Here is a 24,956-nt window from a genome sequence, read left to right as displayed (position 1 = left end):
AGGCAAACATGCAACATAAACAAAGATACAATTAGTTCTAGATTACAGTATAAAAGTATAAATCTAATACATATAAAGAAAATATAATAAGATAGTTATTAAACGTTGCTCCCTCGATCACCGCCCTAGAAATCCATGTGTTTAATGAAGGTAATACTCATCTATATTTCCGTAGGAAGCATGGCTTATCATCTTGAGTTTTGACTATAAGAGTAGATTGTCTCCTCGGAATCTTTTAAGTCTCCGTAGCTAGCGTGGGATACGCACCAAACAGAGTTTTTGAAAGTCCTATTTTCTCTACTTGCCGGTTTAGAAACATTATCAGTAAAAGACAGTTGTCTGCTTCATCACAGTCGTCATTTCTGTACAGTATCGCATAACCGCCCGGGTTTTGATATTATATAGGTAACTTGTATGGCTATGATGCAATAATATAAACAAAAATGCATTTTAGGCGTTTGCAATATGCATGCATGGGGTACCGTGTCATGCGGCAATGCCGAGTCGTTGGTGCTACACTAGAATTTCGTATCATTGACGCACACCTTCATTGAATCATCTTCCTCGATCTCATCCATCGTGGACAGACGTCTCTCCACCTCTGTTTGAAAACTTTTTGACATTAACTTTTTGTGTTTGTTCCTGAAATATTCAAAATCCCTGGTTATTATAATAGTAGTGTATTCTTTATTTTTAATTAAATAAACATGTTTTTTTATTTATAAAGCTTGTCAATACGAGGCACACTGTAACATCGGTAAATTAATCACAAAATACTATTTTTAATCTGACAAGCATTTATAGGCAAACATGATATACACGAAGAGATAAAGTAATAAATAATAATTAAAACAAACATTAAACAAAACAAAAAATACGAATAATTAAAAAAACAATAAACAAAAATTGATTTTAATGTGTGAGGTGAGCAACTATGGATATCTTAGACTTAGCTCGTTTATCAGAATGCTTAATCTGGACATCGGTGAGCTTTGACCAAAACGCGTTCTACGGAAAAGAGGGACAGATGGAATAATGGGATGCCTGGGGTATCGAGAGGGTACACGAAATATAATTTTACATAGAAGGTTCGGGCAATCAAACTGATTATTAAATATCTTGAATGCAAACAATGTAAGTATCGATTAATTTTAAGACATTACAGGCTACTTTTATACAAAACATAGCGTTTTCTAATGTAACATATTTTGATGATTTGATTATATTAGAACACAGTACGTAGAATACACAGTAGGCCCGCCGTCAATTCTGGAAAGGCGATATTACTTTGCCCTGTGTTGGTAATTTTATAAAGCATTTAATTATTTATTAATTCAACTTACGTTTTTTTTCCTGATTTACTTTTAAACTCTCTCGGTGCTTTTGTCGTATTACTATTATTCACTTGCTTCCAAATTCCTGTTTTGTTCATCTCTTCCGATATGTTAATCGAAGCCAAAGGTATATTCATAATATTTCCATTTATTAAAGGTATTTGTAGGTTTTCTTGAAATTCGGGTGGATTGCTTTTTGTTGTATCCTACAATTGGAGAGCCTAAGCATTGTTAAGTAGGAAACATTCCGAAGTAACCAATTTTACTGTGCATGTGTGCTACGTGAATGGTGATTTTGCTAGCGATAGTAGTAGGGTAGATGTTAATAAAAAACCATAATAAACAAAACATCGATTTTATTAAAACAAATTCGAAGGTCTAAAGAATCTAAATCTGATTGAACTACGTACGAATGATAAAATCATCATAACTAGCTTCGATGACAAAATGCGAACAGTTTTGCATGCCATCCCACCTCTCCGTCGCCGAGTTCACGAAGTTCGTCTTGGCTTCTCTTTGTAATTTCGGGCATGACGTCATCGAGGATCTTTAATTCACGTCTGGTGAAAAATAGGTCCAGGGCTTTTCTAATACCAATCATGACTACCAACATGAGAGGGAATAGTATTGAGGTGGAAGAAAACGATTTAACCAACCACAGGCAAATCAGACATGTCAATTGTAAAGCTGTAAACACGTGAACTCTTCGAATTGGCACCTGTAAATTGATAAATCACTTATCACTACTAATCAGTATTTGGTTACTTTAGGATTATTATATTTAAGTTAGAATTCTCGAGGAAAGAAAACATACATTAAAAAAGGTACTTTTAGTCACATTTTAATGATATATTGACTGATGAGATAAAAGAGACTTTGGAATACTTATGGACCGATATCTCAACACAGTTTAAACAGAATTTCAAATATTCACACATCTTGTTGCCAGGATCAGGATTATGTTGAAGAATATAACTTAAGTGCTTAATATTATATATATTATATTATGTATATTAAGCACTTAAGTATATTAGTTATATTATATATTATATAAGTTATATTATAAAACGAACCTGCCGAAGGAACATGTGATCCGGTTGATATTTTTGTGGCATGAACATGATCAAAATCCTGTCGAAAAATTGAAGACCTTTAAGGGAGGCGACACCCATATACAGGAATACTCCAAACAATACGGGCATTGGAATGTGTCTTAAAACTGGTGTTAGTAAAACGGAACATCCTATTGTTATAAAGATCATTATATGAGTAGCTCTTTGTTCCCTTACTCCTAAAAATTGTGGTTTTTCTCCAGGAGCTGCACATTCTGATTCAACTTTTAAGGAATTGACGTGGTTTATACTGAGCACAGTTGCAGCTACAAACCAAGGCAAACCCATTATTGAACATATCTGAATTAAAATTGCCAGAACAAAGAGATCCAGATGATAACCACATCCTTTCTTCAATTTATTCTCTTTACGATTCACAATAACTGCAGTTATCTGTTGATCCATGAATATCAATATGGTTCCCAGTAATGCTGGTAAAATGGCCACAAGCGCTGACCATATGGGATTGCCATTAAACGGAGTGATCACCCAATTTCTACTTGGCAAAGTTGGTTTAAACTCTGAAGGAACTTCTAATTTTGGTGTCTTAACTCCGACTTTATAATCCAAGAAAGACATAGATAAAATCGCTATGATTACAGAAAAATCACTTATTATTTGACGGACCTGAAACAATAATACAATACGTAAATTCATTCGCACATCGCACTTACAATATTTTATGCAGTTTAACATACCTTCGAAGGAAAAAATAGAGAATTCTTAAAATCCTTTAGAATAATAGAAATTGCAAATGTTCCGAGGAATAATATGATGGACATTAAAAATACATCTGGCACGTAAACTTTTGTATCGCAGCCACCGCCAGCCAGCGTCCCATTATAAAACTGAAAAGAGAAGGTCATTGTGTATTGTCTGCTCAACGTTGTAATCATTTTGTACTTCTATACGATGACACAATATTGTCACAAACAAGATTACTTACTTTACACAACTCCTTGTCGACGGATGTCCAATTAAATTGTTCGGGAACCTTTGAGTAATTACTTGGCAAACAGTAGCACTCATAATTGAGTATCTCATCAGGGCGTGTCTTTAGTGGATATTTTTTTCCTATTGAAATAACGTTTTCGACGGCCTGAAAATAAACTTTGCGTAGTAATTGTTTTTAAACTTTTTTAAGGATCGTTTTATTTTTATGATCTTACCTTGTATATAAAAATGAATGCTATTAATGTAGCGAAATTTTCTTCAGTGAATCTTGTTATGTAACATACTAGAGCACTAGCATCAATCGCTACTAGTATTACTAGTATGATAGAGGTCCAAGTTCCAATACAAAATCTAAAAGACATGTAGTTCCATCCTACTTGCTTACAAAATTCAAAAACAATAGTTTCAAATACTAATACAGGACCAGTAGAGCCTAATATCGTCAATGGTTGTCCTGAAAACAAGCCATAACCCATACCGCAAACGAAGCCACTCACTAGAGATTCCATTGCAGCCATATTTCTACCAGTCGCTTCGCCTAGTAACCCTCCAAATGTAATGATTGGCGACAAACATGCAAAATACAAAAATATCCAAGATGCAATGCATTGTAAGGCCAATGCGTCTTTAAAATCTGACCAATACCAAGGCATTTTTCTTTTCAGGTCATTTATCAAACCGCCAAATAATTTACCACTTCTAGCTAAACCAGATTCTTCACGTTGTCTTTGCTCTTCCTCTTCTTCATCAGGTTCTTCTTTCATATTATTATCATTTGGACGTTTTCGTGGATCTTGAGATGGAATTGCCGCAGGTGGTTCTATTCTTATAGCGGGATCCCATTCACCCGGTGGTAGGACTGTCACTGCATCTAGGAATTCATCTATACCCGCAAGTAAATGATCGCGTTTCTTTGCGCGATATGCGACTTCGTGAAATATTTCATCTGACATAAGTGTTGCCATTGCTCTTCCGATTTCATGAAAGCTAGAGTTACTATTAGGTGGGCCAAGTAAAACAAACATGAATCGTGTTGGCACCGGTACTTCGGTTAGGTCTCCCATGATGGTACCAGTTTTGAGTCTGACAAAAGCAGATAATGTTTTCTCAAGAAAATCAACTTCACCCACGAGAATGTTTGAAGCTTCAGCTCCTGGTGGGATTTTGCGCATAAAGTGTGTGTTACATTTATGGTTTACATCTCCGTTCAATGTTATATCGTGGCCATGTTGCATAGATCCACTACTTGGGCTTTTAATCATACCTTCGTCATGAGGTACACCTGAAAATGTTTCTTTTGTATATTTTTGTATTTCATATGAATAAACATGCATTTAAAAAGAGTATATAAAATATATAAGATATAAAAGCGTGTTTAAAATAATAAAGTGTTTCTTAATAAACATTCATGATGTATGATGGATGTGCTCAAGTGTAACCGTAGGTTTGATAGTAGCATCCTGAATACGAAGGAGATTTATGTCTTTAAAAAGCATGAGCAAAGCTTAATTTTTCACATTAATTTAACTGTCTATGTAATAACTAGCATGTAGCTTATGAATCGAATATATACAAAAAAAAACATTGAAACATAGAGGCCGTTTTTTTCGGCCATAGAGTAGGAAAAAACATCAATATTAACGATAGCGGTTACCCGCGAGTGGTATGCCTAGGAAACGACCAATATCTCCTTTTTGAGACTGTCCACTGCTTGTACTGCTCTCTTCCACTGGAATATAATGCCAATTGTAACAAATAATAATGTATATGCCACGCATTGAATTGGAAGAGAAGTATTATAGCGTAATGTGGTATGTACAGCTTAATACGAGCCAAGTGCACCACAGGTAATAGCGTGCGTGGTGATTAATCGCACATATTTACTCTGTGCTGACCTGGAACAGCTAGGTAAGATCCTCGTGTGTCACTTGCATGAAGAAGAGCGGTGTGAGGTTTTGTCGTTGGGCCTCGACAGCTTTTGGAGCTGGTGCTTCGAGGATCGTTATCCTGTAAATCTGTTATCGCCACATCCAAGTACATAAACTGAAATTATTGTAATATAATTATCGAATATATACTTACTTTTGCAGGATGAATGATTCCTTCCGATGTCTGCCAATGAACGTATAAGGGGAAGCCTAGACATATTATTATGGTTTCGTTTCTCATGTTGGTGTCTGTGTCGTCGTAAAAGAGCGTCTTTCACCTTGTCTCTACTGTCGTAACCTAAAAAGCCATCCATAACCATATTATCCAGTACATTATCAGCAACTTGTTCTAAAGAATTTGCTTCCATATCCAGTATTACGGATCCGTTGAGTATTAAACTTCGGAGTTCGAAAAGTGAGTGTAGAGATAGAGTGGCAACGTGGGGCTTCGACCACCGATTGCCTCCTTCTTCAACGTCTTCTTCAAATTTGATCCAACGAGCTGTTTCTTTCCATTCAAGCTCGTCACCATCTTTAACGAGCTCTTCCATTTCTGAGAATAGGGGATGAGAGACCATCGTGGAATCGTCGATATCTTCTCCAAGTATGAATTGGACTCTTTGCGCAGGTGGTGTCACTGTAAAATAAAACATATCAAAACTAATCCATTAATGACACGACCTACTCAAAAAGGCAAAAAGGGATATTTCACATGAAGATGAGCAAGTAAGAAAATCTTATCTGACATAAACATGCACAATAATTTAGTATATCTAAGTCATGCTGAAACATGAGATGGCATATGTGATATGATTCTAACAAAACCGATAAAATTTGATCCCAATTTAGCTTACATGTTTCGCCGTCATCTGTTACGCTCAGTCTTCTAACTCGGGCCATTATTGCGGAGCCTACGAATCGAATTTATTATGCAAATGGATTGCTATCAATAACATATTTGTGTATCGGTAAAGGAGTTAGTCTTATAAGAAACATAGAAGCTTATTTTATGTGTAATAAAACTTCAAACTAATTCAACTTCGTCAAGGCATATCATAATGTTTTCGTAACCCTAACAAAACAATATCGTATAAATATTTTGTTTTGTTCTTTTTTTACATGTTTCAAACAGTATTTGCTCTGTTTTAAATGTTATTTTGCTGTACGGATTGCAATATTCACACCCCTGGAGAGATGACTTCTAACGATAGTCAAAGTAAATTTACTAATTTTTATTTTAAAAGGAATTGCATTTTTATGCAGTTTTTTAAAAATGTTAGAGTTGCTGCATCTCACTTTTAAATACGTACTATACTCGATAACTGAAACGACTAATTCTAAAAGACTACAAATGATATCGTTAATCCAAATGCAATTAATCTTATAATTATAACATATTTGAATTGAAAAACGAAGTTTAAAAGTTAAAATTTATGTAATTTTCTATCGCCACGTACATACTTTAGCCTTTAGCTAGCCCTATGTACTGTTATTATGTAAAGAGCTTCATTACGGTATGATAATGAGGTCATTGTGCATAATAACTCTGAATATAATCCACAAAAGCCTTAATGCCACCACAACTCCATTAAAACTGTTTGTTTCATTGTCCCGTGTTTATAACGTGCTGTTTATATTATAGTACAGTACTTTCGTGACAAGAGACTATTTTCCCTAAACCAAGTTCGGTTAAAAGGGAATCCTCCTACGTAAAAACACAACTAAATAAAACTCCTTCGATATATTTGAAAGTTGGCATCAGCGTTGGTATTCGATAATAGCAATACTAACTTTCATATTGAGTATTATTAATAATTAAAGAGTACCGTCACTAGAATCGAAGTGTTCAAATTAAGGCATCAAACCAAATGTACTCCACAATGAAAGTTTTCATACTGTTGTTTTACGTTGAAATATTTCTTACTCTTTAATTCGACATCTTAGAATCATTAATGAACTAAAACAAAACAAATTTTATAAAGAACAAAATCCAATTGCCTATTGTCATGTAATGTAATTATTTGAAAAAGATTTTACTCTATTTTCTCGACTACGTAGTAATCAACTTTCAAGACGTAATTAAGTTATCTTATTCTATTGTTAAAGGCATATACCGAAGACGTTCTTTGTCTTACGTATTATTTAAAAGCATCTAAGGCATGAAAATACATATATATGTATGAACAAGGGACACGACAATATGTAATGTGGTTTGTTAAATCAACGCGTTGGTCAGGGATTGTATTTAATTGAAAGAGTCGGTCTGATAATTCCTTTGAAATTTGTATATTGCTTGTTTGTTTAACTTTTACGATTATTATCTTATAACGACATAAATGTATCACTAAATAAATACCTTATAATGTAAGCTTTCATTTGTTTGCTGATAATATTAATAACATTAGCAAACAATAAATTATTTATTACTTAAAATGTATATCGCATGTTTATAATATTGCAATTTAAAAAATAAACAAGATTGCAATTTTTGATTAGAAAAGTTATTTTTATTAATAATTTTATTTCTCAAATTCTATGCAAATTTCTGTTTAGACAACAGCTTCAGTAAAGATATTATTTATAGACGTCCAATAATATTGATAAGATCCAATCGAATTTATTTAAGAATATTACAATTAATAAAATACCTATGTACAATATATAAAAATATATTATACTGTTTTGTAACGTTTCATAAGTCACGCGAGGGATAAAGACTATAAAGTATGTGAGGCATGCAGATATATAGCTTTCATATAAATACTTACTTGGCTTCTCAGGGTCCTTTTCAGTGCGATGATGGTGTTTATGTTTTCGGTGTGAGTGACGTCTAGTCGGCACGTGTACACCCACAAACACCGTGTGCGCCCGGTGACCTGGCAATCATAATTTATACTTCATTAGGTCTGAATCTGATATTACACGAAGTGATTTATTAGTACATAGAAGTAAATTCAATAAAACATGTTACATACAACGATTTAAAATATACTTTATACATAAATGTTTGTTTATCAATTCCTCTTTATATTATATTTTATCGTCGTAAATGGGACAATAATTATAATTAATTTATCAATAAAAATAAATTGACCATTAAAATATTTAATTTTTAAATAAAATATATGTGTTAAAGTCGTGTTACAAGTGCCGCAACTTTGCATTAAATATACATGTTTATATTAAAATATATTAGAGAAATTGTAATGTTTAAAAATCTGTAGTTTTAAACTTTAACACAAATTAATATCTAGACATATTTGGTTTTCTTTTAAGTTTTCTTTTCAATGGCAAAGATTCTTTCGCAAAATTGCGTAGTAAATTGGAAAATTTTAAAAATCTTTACGACCAAACTTCAAGCGATTTCCAGTTTAAATTTAATATTTATAGCTGATACAGGGCATCTGTCGGGTCAGCCAATTAAAAAAATACTGCTGATGAAAGTTGATGTTTGAAGATTAAAGTTATGAGGATTAATTAATGGTAAATAAGAATTTCAGGTTACGTCCTGAATGACTATCCAATGTATAGCTAAGACAGGTACAACATTGAATAAATATAAAAAAAAACTATACACGATGGGCTCAAGTCAAAGTTTCCGAAAAAAATTATACATTTATCTAGACGCTAATAAGTTACTTAATATCTCCGACGCCACATTAGTGAAAGAAAATCTATATTAAAAACCTCTAGGTGTGAATAAAATACCAAAATGCTTCTATTTCTTCTTCTTCTTCTCTGTTCTATTGACAAAAGAGGAAAGTGGGGAATGTAAAACCCTGATTTTATTAAATATGTAATAGTTATATGGTATATTTTACTTTTAAATGTTACATACGAAGCTGAAACTAAACGCTAGTGTTTTATTTTAATGGTCACAACCAGGAGGCCTTATAAATAATAAAACTAGTTAAACGGAAATTTTGCCAATAGCCTCAATGATCTCTTAAAGAAACTTAGATTATTAACTTGTCATAATTTCGATTTGGTTGTTCTTAGGTCGCGCTGTAATAGGCTTTTACCAAAAGTGAGGCGTCGTTATAGCCCTGAAAATCTATTTTCCTCTCAAAAATATTTGGAAACTTTGAGGATAAAGATATTATCGTTACGAGACAAGATTGTTATTACATCTTAAATAATTTCTTTCATCTTGACATCTTTGCTTTAAAATTATTATATATAAAAAATGGATTTAATTTTTTTTAAGACTACACATTCTATTTGCCCTGTGGTCATACAAGCTTTATACATGAAACGATTAGTTAATTACTTTGATTAATTTTTATTCTTAAAACAAATTTTAATTAAATGTTATAATTTTCTATCAAGACAGCAACACAGTACAGAAATAGTTTATTGTACTAGATTATTTGTTTATTCAAATGTAAGGGTTAAAAATCAGGCAGGTTTGGACTTGTCAAACTGTATTAAAAACTGGCCACACCATATTTTGACGATATAGGGAAATTCAAAATCGAGACAGTGCATTGTGTAGCACGAAAATATATTGGATATGTTAAAAGAACTTTTTTATAAGAATAAGAATTGTAAAAGTGTAACCTGTTGTGGATGCATCCAGTGTGTTTGTATTGTGTTTTATTTTTGACTTTGTTTTTATTAAGGATGTCTCTGTTTGGTTTCCCAATAAATAAATAAATAAATAAACATTACAACCAAAAAGTAAAAGTTGTCACTAATGCGATAAAAGTTTATAGAAAAGAAATATCACGTCGTCACTTAGAAAACAGATTATATCAAGGAACATCACAGATCCAAAGCTGAGTGTACAAATGTATGTGACAATAACAGCAGTCTATTTTAAACTCTCATAGACAATTTAGCAAATGATGTTACGTGTGATCTGAGTCTGACTAACGCCCTTAATCAAATTACTATTGACATCAAGATAAATTATGCATTAGATTGACGGATGCATTTAGGAGAAGATAAACGACATTAATACTATATCATCTCGATCTGTCAAATTGTGTTTTTGTAGACAATGCTAATTAGTTTTTAAACGGGACACGATAAGAGATAATTAAAATACTTCTTTACATTAAAGCACCAACGGACCTAAATAAACAATAGTCTACCCACAATTGTCTAGACGTTATATCGATTGTTTTGTTGACTGGTTTTAAACCTGTTAAATTGAATACTTTATATATATTCATATTATCTCGATTTTATATTATTATACCATTACCAATGACACACACCTTTGTCTTTTTGGATCTAAGACATGTCGGTTTCCTCACGGTGTTTTATTTCACCGTACTAGCGAGTATTACATTGATAGAAAGTATATTCGTGCACCTGGGGATTAAACCTACGATCCCAGGAATGACTCGAATGTTAAAATTGCAGGCCAACACTGCTCATACACTCACACTGCGGTTTTTATACAAGCATATGATACGATACGATTTCATCTAAGAAACTTCGTGTTAATCTCATACTATTAATGTACACGAGAGGTCAACGGTTATAGTTTTTAACCGCCTATGAAACAAGGTTTCTATATTATATACTAGCTGACCCGGCAGACTTCGTACTGCCTCATCGATAAATAAAAGACCTAATCTTTTGTATAAAATGATTTAAAACAAACAAAATAATTATTAATGAAAAAGCATTTATTGAATAAAGCATGAAGTTTTATCATTATTTTCGATACATCATGTTGCTTACTTAGAAATCAGAGTTTTCCTGAAATACTGGCTATTTATAAGGTTTAAATTTGATATTCACAGACACACACTGTGAAAATACAGTCTGTTAATTAATTTAAAGCTTTCTCATAAACTATATTTTTTCTTTTGTTTTGTGGTGCGTAAATAAACAAAGAAGACGGTTTTCCGACGCGCCAACACGCGACGTATAATTGTCCATGCGCGAAACAGGGAAACTCCAAGTTGATTCCACAAACTTCTAAAGACTGTCCTTGCGATTTATTTATGGTCATCGCAAAGGCCAGACGTACTGGAAAATGTAAGCGTTTAAAATCGAATGGTAAGTCCGTTGGAATCATCGGTATCCGCGGGATCAAGACATCCTCTCCTTTGTATTTTCCTTTTATGATTGTCGCCTCAATGACGTTATTCATCAGTCTTTTCACAGCCAGTCTTGTTCCATTGCATAGTCGAGGTTGATTAATGTTACGCAGCATGATGACAACTGATCCTACTTTTAACTGCAAATTGTGAGGTGGTAATCCAGGCAATTCCAGTGAATTTAAAAACTCAGTGGGATAGTTGATTACGTCATCCTGGTTCATTACGGTGTCGACTGATTTGAAGGAAACCATAATTTAATTTATCTTTATTATTATTGATTTATCTTTCGATTTCTATATAGTCTTATTAAAAAAATAATCGGACAGAGTAACAACTTAAGTTAGCTAAAATAAAAAAATAATCGGACAGAGTAACAACTGAAGTTAGCTAAAATTGTGTTTATTTATGTACTATGTATTTTGAGACTATGCAATTTTGTCGCGTTCGCGATTCACTTTCACTTTTGTTGAGTTTCAGAACGCGATATTAGGTCCTCCAACGCTCACGCGAATTTGAACTTTATGCAGCGGTAATAAATTACAAATTGACTCTCCATTTTATTTAGAAAACGTTTGTATGGGAAATAGAAAAATGCTGTTTTGAGGATTTTCCCGGCAATTATTCGAATTTTTCTCACCTTTTAAACCTTCCCTAGACCTCCACGAATAATTCAAGACCAAGATAAGATAAATCCGTTCAGCCGTTCTCGAGTTTTAGCGAGACTAACGAACAGCAATTGATTTTTATATATATAGATGTATGTTGAAATTTATTACGTATCTGACGTTTTGAATTTGAAATGCATAATTTCAATGACAGTTTAAATTTTGATTCTACATCATTTCTCGGTCATCATAATAATTGTAGACGAACGCTTTTATTCTTTTTAAAACTTACCTGAATTTATTTATTCACCCTTATATTATAATTATTCTGCCCTTCTCGCTTACAAAATAAAATCTACTTTCGTTTGCTTTTTAAATTACAAACTTTTCTTTAAAACACATGTAACCGTGAAATAGGTTTGAAAATTTTGTCATTTTTAGAGCTCAAGCTCTGAAAAGATTTTCGGGAAAATGCTGGCAAGTAAAAGGGAAATTCGCTTACGTATGTACATGTCTATCAAATACCCAGTTTAAGTAATATAATCTAAAGCTAAAAGCTCTACCCCTGAAATCACGGCATAATTTAGTGTCTGTTTTCTTAATCAATTAGTCAATCTTATAAAAACTGCTATAGTCCAACCCAAAATCCTAGGTTTAATTCAATTGTATTGTAGTAGTAGTAGCTATTAAGAGTAACAATGTCAGCTGTTCCGACTATATACTACGACCAAATATAAGGAGTGCCTTCGATGTCGTAATAGACTTTGACTGAGTTTAATAAATAATGATTACTGCTTCCAATCTAGAACATAGGCACAGATAATTGCCGGGTTTTCCTATAGGATATGGAAATCAAGCCGACAATGAGATGGACACCAATTATAGTAAGTTCGTTGTGGTCTTTTGACACTGAGTATGCTCTTTTTTCAATTGGGAGTTGATTCCACATATTGCTAGTTCGCAAACAAATATGTCTTGTTAAGCGGGCCGTGAAATATGTATAAAATATCATATTGCATACTTTGAGTATAAATCCTCTAAATTTATGTTTATAAGCAGTTCTTCAACTCAGTCAGAAGAACTTTCCGCCACTCCTTAAAATGATAAGTTTTGCTGTACAAATCAAATAAAAAATCATTTATTCATGAAGGTAACATAATGTACACTTATGAACGTCAAAAAAGAAATATACATTGAATAATAAATACTTTTAATATTACATTTACTGCCAGATCTCAAATCAAGGGAATAGAACAGAAGAAAAGAACTGGCAATAAACTCTCCGCCACTCTTTTTAATCACCAAGTTTTTTCTTTTACACAACGTTTGTAAGGAGCTGCAACCATTACACCATGTTCCATATGACATCTTGAGTAATAAGAAATAATAAAATAAATTAAAAACAAAGGTAAAGTACATGAAAGGAACTGCAACTATTCCGCCATATTTCACTCGACATTTTGAAACAAAATATTATATTTAATCGAGTGTAATATAAGATCTTGGGTGTATACAATCCCAGAGAGAAGTTCTTTAGTATAAAAGTAATTTAAATTATAATAACAAAGCTAAATGGATCTCCACTCAATTAACTAATTACTGTGTTAGGTACGTTAATTATTGACAGTGATCATATGCTTACTTAGGTAGAAGCTGTAATTAATTAATTTAATTAGCCGCTAAGCATATTATATTCAGTGATGTGTGTCGCGTCTCTACCATATGCAGTCTTTTGTCACATTGCTATATTCTAGTGATATGTTTTTTTATTTATTTTTCCTAAAAAAATAAGACTGAAGACATCTTAGTATGGTATGACAGAGATAGAAGAATGATATTTCACCGTTTGACATTGGACTGCCTGAAGTTTATTTTGACGCCTTGTAAAATTATGATAATTTGTTTATTTCGATTCGTTATGTCGTGATTTTTAAAATACTAGTAAGCTCGGTTCTGCTTAAGTATACCCCAGCTCTGATAAGGTTTTGTCTGAATAAGGTATTAAACGGGGATGTAAGCATAATATTAAATGCCCTTAATTACAAAACGAAGCACGAGATTAACATCATACATATTACGAAATCTACTGGTAATTTAATAAAATCTTATATCTAATATGTACGATAATATATGTAAACATAAGTTATGCTAAAAATAGGAATTAAAAAAAAACAATTAAAAACATAAACAAGATAAGATAATTACACAATAAAATAAAATAAAATTACAAAGAATGTTGGTACTTAAAATAGAGAAAAAAAAAATCATCAGCAAAACAGCGAATTACGTACATAGCTAGTTAGCGTACCTACAGGTTTGAGAAAGGCACCCAACAATGCTTTTTCTAAAACCGATCAGCCCACTACCGAATATATCCGAATAGCTCCGGATAAGCTGTGTTCAATCCGTTATAGTTGCGAAGAATTCAAACGAGAGGTGCCTGAACTCCTAGGTTGGTTTTGGCAGAAGGAACTTGGAAAATATTGATGATTTTCGACCTAGGGAACAAGTATGGGACTACAATTTTAATACCCTGTAAGAGGTCACTGCTCTGTATATGTAGCAATTTATATAAAAAGGTAACACCGAGATTAGCGCTAACGATGTTAAATTAAAAAATAAAAGTACTATTTTGGTGCAAAAAAATGAAATATCATGATTAAGTGAGATCATAAATGTTAAACAAACCCATCGTTTTAGCTTTATTTTCTAGTTGACTGAATATCGATATGCCTACGTGACGATATAAAAGCTACTCGTAGAAGGCTACGACTAAGTGCTACGAAGCGTTGCGCTTAAAATTTCTTATAATAGCTGTGAATGCTTTTCGAAAAACAATACGGTGTTATGGCATTTTAAAGTCGTGGAAAACCATGATCGTAGTCGTTATACAATATATATCATATATTATATAGAACAAGCTTGTCTGTATCCGTTAGTTTTTCCGTTAGCTTATCTAAATCAAAACTTTGTACGATCTTATATACCAATAGAACTAATTGAGTGTGCGACCAACCAGGCTCCAGAAGATAAACCACTCCTTATATGGATATTTTATTCGTTTTTACAACAAACTCCCAAGCGAATATAGAGAATAATCACAAAATAAATTCAAAGCCCTCGTTAAAAGTAAATTAATCAATGAAGCTTTTTATAAATGTGCCGAATACTTAAATGATCCTAATCCAAGGGATTGATTTGCCCCAGTTCAAACAATTCGTATTAAAAACTTGGCGATTGAAAAGAGTGGTGGAAAGTTTCTTGCCAGTTCTTCTTGTCTGCTGTACGCCCTGAATTTGCGAACTGGCAGTAAATGTAAATTTACAATTAATTTTTTTTTGAAGTTCATAAATGTACTTGTTTACCTATATGAATAAAGATATTTTTGTTATATTATAATTGTTTGTTTACCAGTTTCCAACTGTCCTTCTAAGTACGAAATGTATAATTAATTATAAAATGAATTCGTGATATTTTCTTTCACCGAAAAAATAAAATGCTATGCATTGGTATCTTAACGTCAATAATATATAGGAGAAAGTTTCTTTGTTCTTTTATCATACTTACTTCAAGTTGATTTGTTCTACGTTCATTTTTGTTTGTATTGGTAAATTTATGTAAATTTACGACAAATACGATTACTTTAATACTTAGTTCTGTAATTTTTTTTAATAAATGGCTGCCATTTTGTAAATAGACTTAAGAAGTCATACCATCACGTACACACTTTTACACCATCACACAACCACACCAATTTAGGCTTAGTTAAATAAATTAAATCACAATTAGTTAAATGTATTAAATACTTTTTGTTTGTTTGTTCCCTTTTCTAAATCTTTTTGTTGTAAAATGTATGATGTTTTCCATCTTTGGCTATAATTTCAGTGTATTTGTTTGTAATTAAATAAAATTTATGTTAGCTGTAGAATTATTAAATAAATAAGTCTTACATGAAAAGATGAGGTCAGTGAAACCAGTTTTAGTAACTCTGTTTTATACCTAGGTAACACTGAATTTTTTCTCTCCGTTCCTCTATACACATCGTCGTATTCCATGGAACGACCAAGAAAAGCAGTAGTACCAATTTTCCTTAGGGATCTCTTCTATGGCATTTTCTTACGCTTTCACCGCATCTTTAGCGTTCGTAAAACGTCTCTCACGAGGATCATCACTGAGATTGCTACGTCCACGCTTTAACCCAATTGTGGTACGAGATGGGGCTTCATTAAGATATGCTAATCGCAGCATATCATAACTTTGATGTTGAATAAGCCCACAATGAAATTCATGATAAATCATTGACCGAAAATTTTCTGGCTTATGATGCATTTTCACGTGTAACCAGAGTTTTAAATATGCCGCTAATTCACAAAAACAAATGACAAGTGAATGTAATATACTTAATTAGGTAAGAGATTCTTTATTCTATATTGTTTAAATTTCATAGAGTTCTAAAATGGAAATTCCAAAAAGGTTTCATGTAATTACAAATGTTTCTAACATCATTAATGAAAACTTTTACTACTAAAATACTGGCTAGTTCTAAACAACGTTTTACGTACAATTGTAGTGTTTTTAACAGCTATTAACATTACAATCAACAAGCTATTCAGCTTATCAATGAGCTCAATATGAAAAAAATAGTCTATATTTCATGATAGTCTTAAATGATTAAATTTTGTTATTAGCTGCTATTGGAAATCCCAACTGTCTACTGAGAATCATAATTTATGATCACTTTAGTGAGTAGATATTATATCTAATAATAAATACAGATTTTTATTATTAGAACATATTTAAAAATTTATAGTAGCATTGCGTTTAATCCGTTTTCCTTCAAAGCCTCTTTCCGCTATAAATCGTGTAAACCTGACCTTATTCTGATACGGCTTCGCTAAACCTCTCAAGGTGGGTCTATCACACTATTTTATATAATCTGCACCTGACCGAACTTTCCATAGCTCTTAACTGTCAATGCTACTTATCTGTACGTAGTTTTGTATGACTTCGATTGTATTGGTGTAATCGTTGTCCTATGATTGTAAGAGCTTTTTTCACTTATTACGTGTATACACAAGTACACGCACAATATATACATATTTTTTTTAAACATGCACCTGTAAGTAAATAGTAACAGTAGCATTTTTGTTCCACTTCATTTTTATGAGATTCATAAAAGTGTTATTATTACCATTACGATTATTATTATTATATAAATTTTATTTTATTTCTTATTATTATAAAGTCTATGGTATTGTGGTGGTAGTATAAACTTTACAATATACATAGCCTAACCAATAATCATATGTTGTTCACGCAACACCACAAAATTAAAATTGTGGGCAGGAGTATGTACTAATAATTTTAATATGAATATTTTTTTATCGCTTTAAAACAGAGTTACTTTATTATTGTGAGACATTCTATAATAGTGTCGTGTCACTGCTGTGTTATTTTCTGAGATTTATATAAGAACGTTCTTCCTACTATCATTTCTTTGTGGCAACGCGAGCTAAGACTCGTAAGTTATTATTAATGTTAAACATACGTCTAACATTACCACTTTTGTATAATAAATACATAAATATCAAGAGTAATGAATCAGAAAATAATTTGACGAAATGAACAGATAAAATAGTTATATCTATATATTGATACTATATATCGATTTTTTAACATCCCCAAATGTAAGAAGACATTTTTAACAACCACAGAGTTTTGTGACGCAAACAACGCTTTTCGATAGCATCGTAGGCCTATTAATGCCAAAGGATTCCTTAAAAAATTTTCTTTAAAATCTATTTAGTTTGGAGTTTTAGTAGGTATTTTAGAAGGTACTCTATGATCATTTTTATGGCTAACTTGTTACTGACTCGGAGGTCCTTGGTTCAATTCGTAGCTAAATATATCAAAGAAGACCAATGAAAGGAAGCATAATTGAGTCTATTTCTTATACAATTCACCTTTGTTATTTTAGTCGGACGTAATCTAAAATCTTAATGTTATCTTTATAAAATTCACGATTCAAATATAATTTAGTATAAATAAAAAATGATGTTGAACCGGTAGAAGTTTTTAATAATTTATAAATAAATGCAGACCTTTCCAAACCTTAAATATTCCTTCAATATCTTGTCAAGAATTACTCAAAAATAACGCAGCGTTATTATGTTACTATTGGCATAATTTTATACAATTTAGAAAGAAGTGTTTTTTTTATGACCAAGAAATGTTTTCTTTCTTTCCTTCGTAGTGGACGCAATCTCGAAAGTTTAGTACAGAAAACCCCAGTCTAAACGAAGTTTTTGTTAGTACACTGCATTTGAATAGGCAACTGTTTGTAACGTACAAAAGGTTCTTCGCTTTACTATGATTCGCAGTTCAACCACCTTTTTCATATGCAAAAGTATTATTAACCTAAAAACGAGTTACGTCTTTGGTAACTCTCGACATAAAATCCCCTATCTGTGGCATCGTAGCTAGGAAGATAAATGAAAATTTACTTTTCGTAGAAATGTAGGTATTCGAGATATATTGATATTTTAATTAGATGTGGCAGACATGTTTATGTAACTATAAACTTTTGTAATACATATTACAAAAAATATATATGTTTAAGGAAGCTATCATATACGTCTATTATCAGTTCCACAGGGTTGTAAGAGCAGATGAGAAGTGGTAAGAAACTCAGTGCCACCTTTTTTATAAACACCACATAAGTGTTTGGTAACAGGAAGGACACAATTATTAATTTTACAAATGTTAATCAGAGCAATCGATAATCAATTATAAATCAAAGCATCATCACCAACATCTACTACATAATTATAAATCGTGAGGTCAAGAATTTAGTACTATTAAAAATATAATCCTACGCATACAACCCTTTTAACATTTTTATACACTTTTATAACACTTAATCTAATATTAAATAAACTTCGAATGATTATAGTTTATTTATAACACAATTTAGTTTAGTATATTGGCCAATTTCGGTTTACGCGACTCTAAAATTCTTTTCTGGTACATACATTTTTTACGAATTTGGTAGGATTACTTGGAAATACAATCCTACACAAACATTGGACCTACTTGGTATGTCGTAGCACCCTCGTTCACCCTTCGACCTACTTCCATTTCACTAATTCAAAGCGAGCAGGACAACTTGAAAATGTCTGAAAATCTTCTAAAGATGAAAGTTAAAACAAATCTAATTTATTAGCTTTGACGCTTCAGAGAATTTTTTATTTTTAGCATTAAATGTTTGTATTTTAAGAAAAAAAAACATGGCTCCGAAAGATTGCTGGTTAAAAGGGAAATTACACAGAAAAACTTCTAAAGACTATTAATTACGTTTTTCTCTCTCTTTGTCAGAGTATTAAAAAAAAATCGTTTATCAATGTGACTTACCTTCAAAGTCCTGTTCAGTGTAGTCATGATGGATAGATTTCCTGGCCGCCGGGTCTGGTGGTGCCTCATCATCATCCCTCGTGTCCATACTTCACAACCTGTTTACATTATTAATTATATTACTTTATGTATAATAATCTTACATTTAAAAAACATATAAGCGTACAGTTGGTCTTCAAATGCAATACTTCAGGTTCGAGAGCACGTTTGAAAACTAGGTTAGGTGGTATATAATATAGCTCATCGTCATTAAAGTTATATAATAGTGTATTTCCGGCCAAATTATTTCCTCAAATACTGTAATACAAGATAACACCTATGTTAAGATTCCTTTCCCTTATTCCTTTGGATTTCTTATCCGCGAAGGGCTGGCAGTTAATACATATTAAACGCTTTTGACAAACATACCCAACACAATGCACATGGCATGGTGGTAAACTCAATTATAACAACAGAAGCATAGTTAAATTCCTTAAGATAAAGTTTTCTTTTATCCATCTTTTCATGCCCACTATCGCTTAGATTTCTTTTTTTTTTATCTTCCACACACATACACAAGTAGAGTAAGGTACACATTCATAATATTTTTTTATATATTTATGATTTCTACAGTTCCCTCGTTTTATTTTATTTTAAAACAACTGTTTTGAATACGACTTGTTGAAACTTCGTAAATTTAAACAAGAGCGAAGCTTCCCTATCAGAGGTGAGAGTGAGGAGAGACTTATAGGGAGGCCTCAATCTGATTCCTATTGTACATATTGCTAAAGAAATAAATAATTTTGATTTTGACAAGTCAGCCACTAATAAATATCTTTATTATGAAGCAATTCATTTTAAATTGAACAGCAGTAACGACAGTATTGTTAGTATCACATTTATGATTAGGCCCGAACAATACAGAAAACACAAATATTAAATTAACTCAGGCCAGTAAACTTTGAAACTCAATGATTAAATTAATATCACGTTTGAAGTAGACGTGAAAGAGCACAATGTATGAAGTAAATTGAATGTAATTTATAACGAAACATGTTACAAAATATATATGTGGTATTTAACAAATACAATACGAATATGTATGTATCCTAAAATATATTTATTGAATGTTGTTTGTACTGAATATTGTAGGGTTTTAAACGCTGTATCGTGTTACATGTATCTTAAAAGTCATTTGAATAGCATATCTTATAGTTTTAACATTAGAGAAGAGGTAAGTAGATACGTCATTAATATAGTACGCTTTCTGTTTCATGTAAACCTATTTTATAACAATAGTTGTTTTAATGTATTGTTACGAGCTAGGGGATCGGATAGAAACTGCCGTCGATGAATTCAAGGGTTTATTTTAATAAAATCTACGAGGAATTCGTTTACACTAATATCTTGAAATTACGCACAGAAAAGCACTAATAACACACACAATGAAACACTGTCACTAATCACTTAAATCACTCAGTACTTTATCACTGGTATCACTTAATCGCACTTTTTCTCTTCGCTGTTTATCGCTTGGAATCGCATTCAAAACTGAACTGAGTGGTCGCGTTTTGGCTCGCTTATATATCCCTGGGAAGAATCTCGAACGATGTTTCCGATGTTTACGAGAACTTTCTAGGCGGGAGCGCTACTGAGTAGCGATCGCCTAATTCTAGAACGCGCGTACTTGCTATCTCTTTCGCACACTGCTACGTGCTTGTCGTACGACGTTCTAGAGTTCTCGGTCTAGCTTCGAGAAGGTTCTTATCTTTTCTCTCTTTCGCGTATCAAACAGTGCTTGTCCCACACCTAGAAAATTCGTTCTAGAATATTCCTTCATCAAAGGGTTATAACCAGGCCTGAAAACGCCTGAAAACGGGTCTGCTGAAAAGTGTACCATTCATCTATACGTGTTCTGAAACCGACTGAAAAAATGTTTCAGCCTCCTGAAAACTACGGCAACATTATGTAAATTTTGATTTTCTAATATGTGATTGACCCTCTCCTGAAACGGTCATAAATCATATTTCAGCCTGCTGAAAAGTTCTCTAAGTAGTGGAAAAATCTAAAAACATTGCAGTTGACCCGTCTTCGTAACACTACCCTCTCCTTAGACATGCTCGTCCCGAGCATCATTACTTCCTTTATAGGGCGCCAATCGATTTATGTGAACGACTTTAGGTTTGCTCCTTAAACCACTCATTTTCTTTATCCGGTAAGTAACGTCATTAATCTTCGTGACTATCGTGTATGGACCGTCCCAGTCGGCTTGAAGCTTTGGTGATTTTCCTTTGCGTTTTGTCGGGTTATGGAGCCATACCTGCGAGCCTTCTTTAAATTCTATGTGATTCGTCTTCCTGTCATACCTTATCTTCGTAGTCTCACTTATTTTGCTCTGTGATGCTCGTACGTGTTCATGGATTTCATACAGTCTATTACGCAGATCCGCCGCATATTCTGTAACAGTCTCCGGGGTGTCAGGTGGTCGACCAGTTACAATATCCGCTGGTAATCTAAGTTGTCTCCCAAACATGGCTAAAGCAGGTGTAACGTTCGTTGTTTCATGAACCGCAGACCGGTATGACATTAAAAATAACGGAATATACTTGTCCCAGTCCTTTTGTTGGCTGTCCACCAATTTTGCCAAATGCCTTTCCAAGGTTTGATTAAAACGTTCCACCATTCCATCTGACTGTGGGTGATATGGAGTAGTCCTCGTCTTATGAATTCCCATTAACCGGCATACTTCTTGAAACAGTTGAGACTCAAAATTTCTACCCTGATCACTGTGCATCTCCAAGGGTACTCCAAATCTAGAGAATACGTCATTTACAAGTATCTCAGCTACTGTAGCTGCCTCTTGATTAGGAATAGCGAATACTTCGGGCCACTTTGTAAAATAATCCATAACAACCATGATGTACTTATTTCCTTTTTCTGTTAATGGAAATGGTCCGGCTATGTCAACTGCTATCCTCTCCCATGGTGCTCCGACATTGTATTGCTTCATACTCGCTCTTGTTCTCGTCTGTGGGCCTTTAACAGCTGCACAAGCTTTACACTTCCGAATCCAGTCTTCTACATCTTCGCGGCAATGTATCCAATAAAATCTCTCTTTAATTTTCAGAAGAGTCCTTTTCACTCCTAAGTGCCCGCCTGATGAGCCATCATGATACATTTCCAATATGTTGCGAACCTTGGATCTTGGCACAACTAACTGCAGATGAGATGCATCCCCTCGAGTATTTTCCCATTTGCGACATAATACTCCATTGTGAAGAACTAAGCTATCCCATTGAGCCCAGTAACTCTTGGTCGTGGTGCTAGTAGATGCAACGTCATTCCATCGCGGCTGGATAGCTGAAGATTGCATCCAGTCCAGAATTGGTTTAATGTCAGAATCTTGTTGTTGCTCTTCCTGAATTAATTTCCCACACCAATCTGGACTAATGGTGTCTGTCCTTAGTATCCTTATATGGGCAACCTCTCTACCTTCGTGTCTTGTACAATGTTTGCAATCGTCCTCACATGGCCTTCGAGACAATGCATCTGCGTTCCCGTGGGCTCTGCCCTTGCGATGTTCGGTAGCAAAGTCATACTCTTGCAGTTGTTCGATCCATCGAGCCACTTGTCCTTCCGGATTCTTGAACTGAAGTAGCCATTTTAATGCAGCATGATCTGTTCTAAGACGGAACTTCCGACCTAACAAGTATTTGCTGAAGTGCTGCAGCGTCTTCACAACAGCCAGTAGTTCCCTCCGAGTGACACAGTAGTTCCGTTCTGGTTTCGACAACGACTTGCTGAAGTAGGCTATTACTTGCTCGTGCTCACCTTTTACTTGTGATAGTACACCTCCAATGCCAATTCCACTGGCATCTGTATCTACCACAAATTCGCCATCTGGATCCGGGTAGCCTAGTATCGGAGTCTCACATAGGTGGTTCTTGAGCTCATTGAACGCATCTTCGCACTCTTTGTCCCATGTGAATCGCCTCTTTTCTTCCGTGAGTCTGTGAAGTGGTTTTGCAATATCCGCGAAATTTTTCACGAATCGTCGGTAGTAAGAACATAAACCTAAGAAAGCGCGGACTTCAGTTTTATCTTTAGGTACTGGCCACTCCTTTACCGCAACTATCTTATTGGGGTCTGTTCGAACACCATCCTGCGATATAATGTGACCCAAGTAGCTGACTTCTCTTTTGAAAAATAAACATTTCTTAGCACTAAGTTTCAGGTTGGCTTCCTGCAGTCTGGTGAGCACCCGTTGAAGATTCCGTATGTGATCATCGAAGTCTTTCCCAACGATGACTACATCATCCAAGTACACTAAGCAGGCTTCTCCTATCAGCCCTGACAGTACTTTCTCCATTAGTCTTTCGAAAGTGGCAGGTGCATTGCAAAGCCCAAACGGCATAACTTTAAATTGCCATAGTCCTTTTCCAGTTGAGAACGCTGTCTTCTCTTTATGACTTGGGTCTATCTCCACTTGCCAGTAGCCACTTTTCAAGTCTAAAGTTGTAAACCATTTGGCCCCACTTAAAGTATCCAAGGTGTCATCTATTCTAGGTAAGGGATAACTGTCCTTCTTCGTGATATCATTAAGACGACGGTAGTCGACGCAGAACCTTAAACTGTTATCCTTTTTCTTGACTAAAACTACTGGAGAACACCAAGGGCTAGAAGATGATTCAATGACATTATGGTTTGACATTTCCGCAATCATCTTGTCTATATTCTTTTCATATGCGACAGGTACTCGTCGCGGTCGCAAACGTATTGGTGATTCACTTCCAGTCTCAATTTGATGTTTGACTACTCCTGTTCTTCCTAAATCTCCATCGTGTGTAGCAAACATGTTTGAAAATGTATTCAATAGTTTCTTTGCTTTCGCAATTTCTTCTTTCGTCAAAGTTTCCTTACAGTCCTCCAATACTGCTTGAACTATCTCGCGTTGTTTACTGACTGTATCATCTGCAGTGATAGCTCTATAGACGTCGTACCCACTTTTCAACGTGTTGCCCTTTAGAGAAACTACCTCATCTCTACACTTGAATGTGCCGTTCTTCAGATCAATCTTACAGTTGTAATGCTTCATGAAGTCTAAACCGATAATACAGTCATCCACAATGTCAGCAATTACCACCTTGTGTCTGTATGATCTCCCACCAATCTTGAAGGTAGCGATACCTTCTCCTCGAACGGTTATGTGCTGGCCAGTAGCTGTAAGGAGCTGTACATTTCCACCAGAAAGACTTTTGTAAAATGATTTCAGAAGTTGGTATCTGATAACTGTCCGGGAAGCTCCAGTATCAAGGGTTAACTCACACCTAGTTCCGTTAACTTCTCCGTCGATGACAATGGTATTCCCATCTTGAGTTTGAGAGATCATAACTTTTGGGGCCTTCCTTACAGATCCGGCCAGCACCCGCCCCGTGGTCCTGGCTTCTATTCGTTTCCCTGCCGCTGTTCAGCGGCAGTCACATCCACTTCTTCGGGCTCCCCACGTCTTGTCTTCATTTCACTTTGGAGATTTCTCTTAGGGCATGAAAACCTCATATGCCCTACTTCTCCACAG

General features: G+C 33.9%; 1 protein-coding gene across 3 annotated transcripts in view; it reads right to left on the bottom strand.

Annotated features, from left to right (window-relative positions):
* Window positions 1-24,956, bottom strand: part of LOC110994261 (sodium bicarbonate cotransporter 3) — a 40,510-nt gene that overhangs the window by 418 nt on the left and 15,136 nt on the right. Inside the window, exons 3-14 of one of the 3 annotated variants that reach the window (XM_045629773.1) lie at window positions 19,403-19,500; window positions 8,097-8,204; window positions 6,183-6,239; window positions 5,483-5,965; window positions 5,296-5,415; window positions 3,616-4,682; window positions 3,393-3,545; window positions 3,145-3,294; window positions 2,408-3,073; window positions 1,810-2,052; window positions 1,344-1,540; window positions 546-642 (exon numbers count right to left, since the gene is read on the bottom strand). In XM_045629773.1, coding sequence (XP_045485729.1) covers window positions 546-642; window positions 1,344-1,540; window positions 1,810-2,052; window positions 2,408-3,073; window positions 3,145-3,294; window positions 3,393-3,545; window positions 3,616-4,682; window positions 5,296-5,415; window positions 5,483-5,965; window positions 6,183-6,239; window positions 8,097-8,204; window positions 19,403-19,490 — 3,429 coding nt within the window. In that variant the 5' untranslated portion in view covers window positions 19,491-19,500. Of the gene's footprint in view, window positions 1-545; window positions 643-1,343; window positions 1,541-1,673; window positions 2,053-2,407; window positions 3,074-3,144; window positions 3,295-3,392; window positions 3,546-3,615; window positions 4,683-5,054; window positions 5,130-5,295; window positions 5,416-5,482; window positions 5,966-6,182; window positions 6,240-8,096; window positions 8,205-19,402; window positions 19,501-24,956 lie in introns of those variants that run through there. The other 2 variants (XM_045629775.1, XM_022260809.2) reach the window with 2 other exon arrangements.

This window comes from Pieris rapae, chromosome 10 (assembly GCF_905147795.1).
Source record: "Pieris rapae chromosome 10, ilPieRapa1.1, whole genome shotgun sequence".
NCBI lineage: Eukaryota > Metazoa > Arthropoda > Insecta > Lepidoptera > Pieridae > Pieris > Pieris rapae.
Note: the sequence above shows the minus strand (reverse complement) of the source record. Positions and strands in the feature narration are given on the sequence as shown.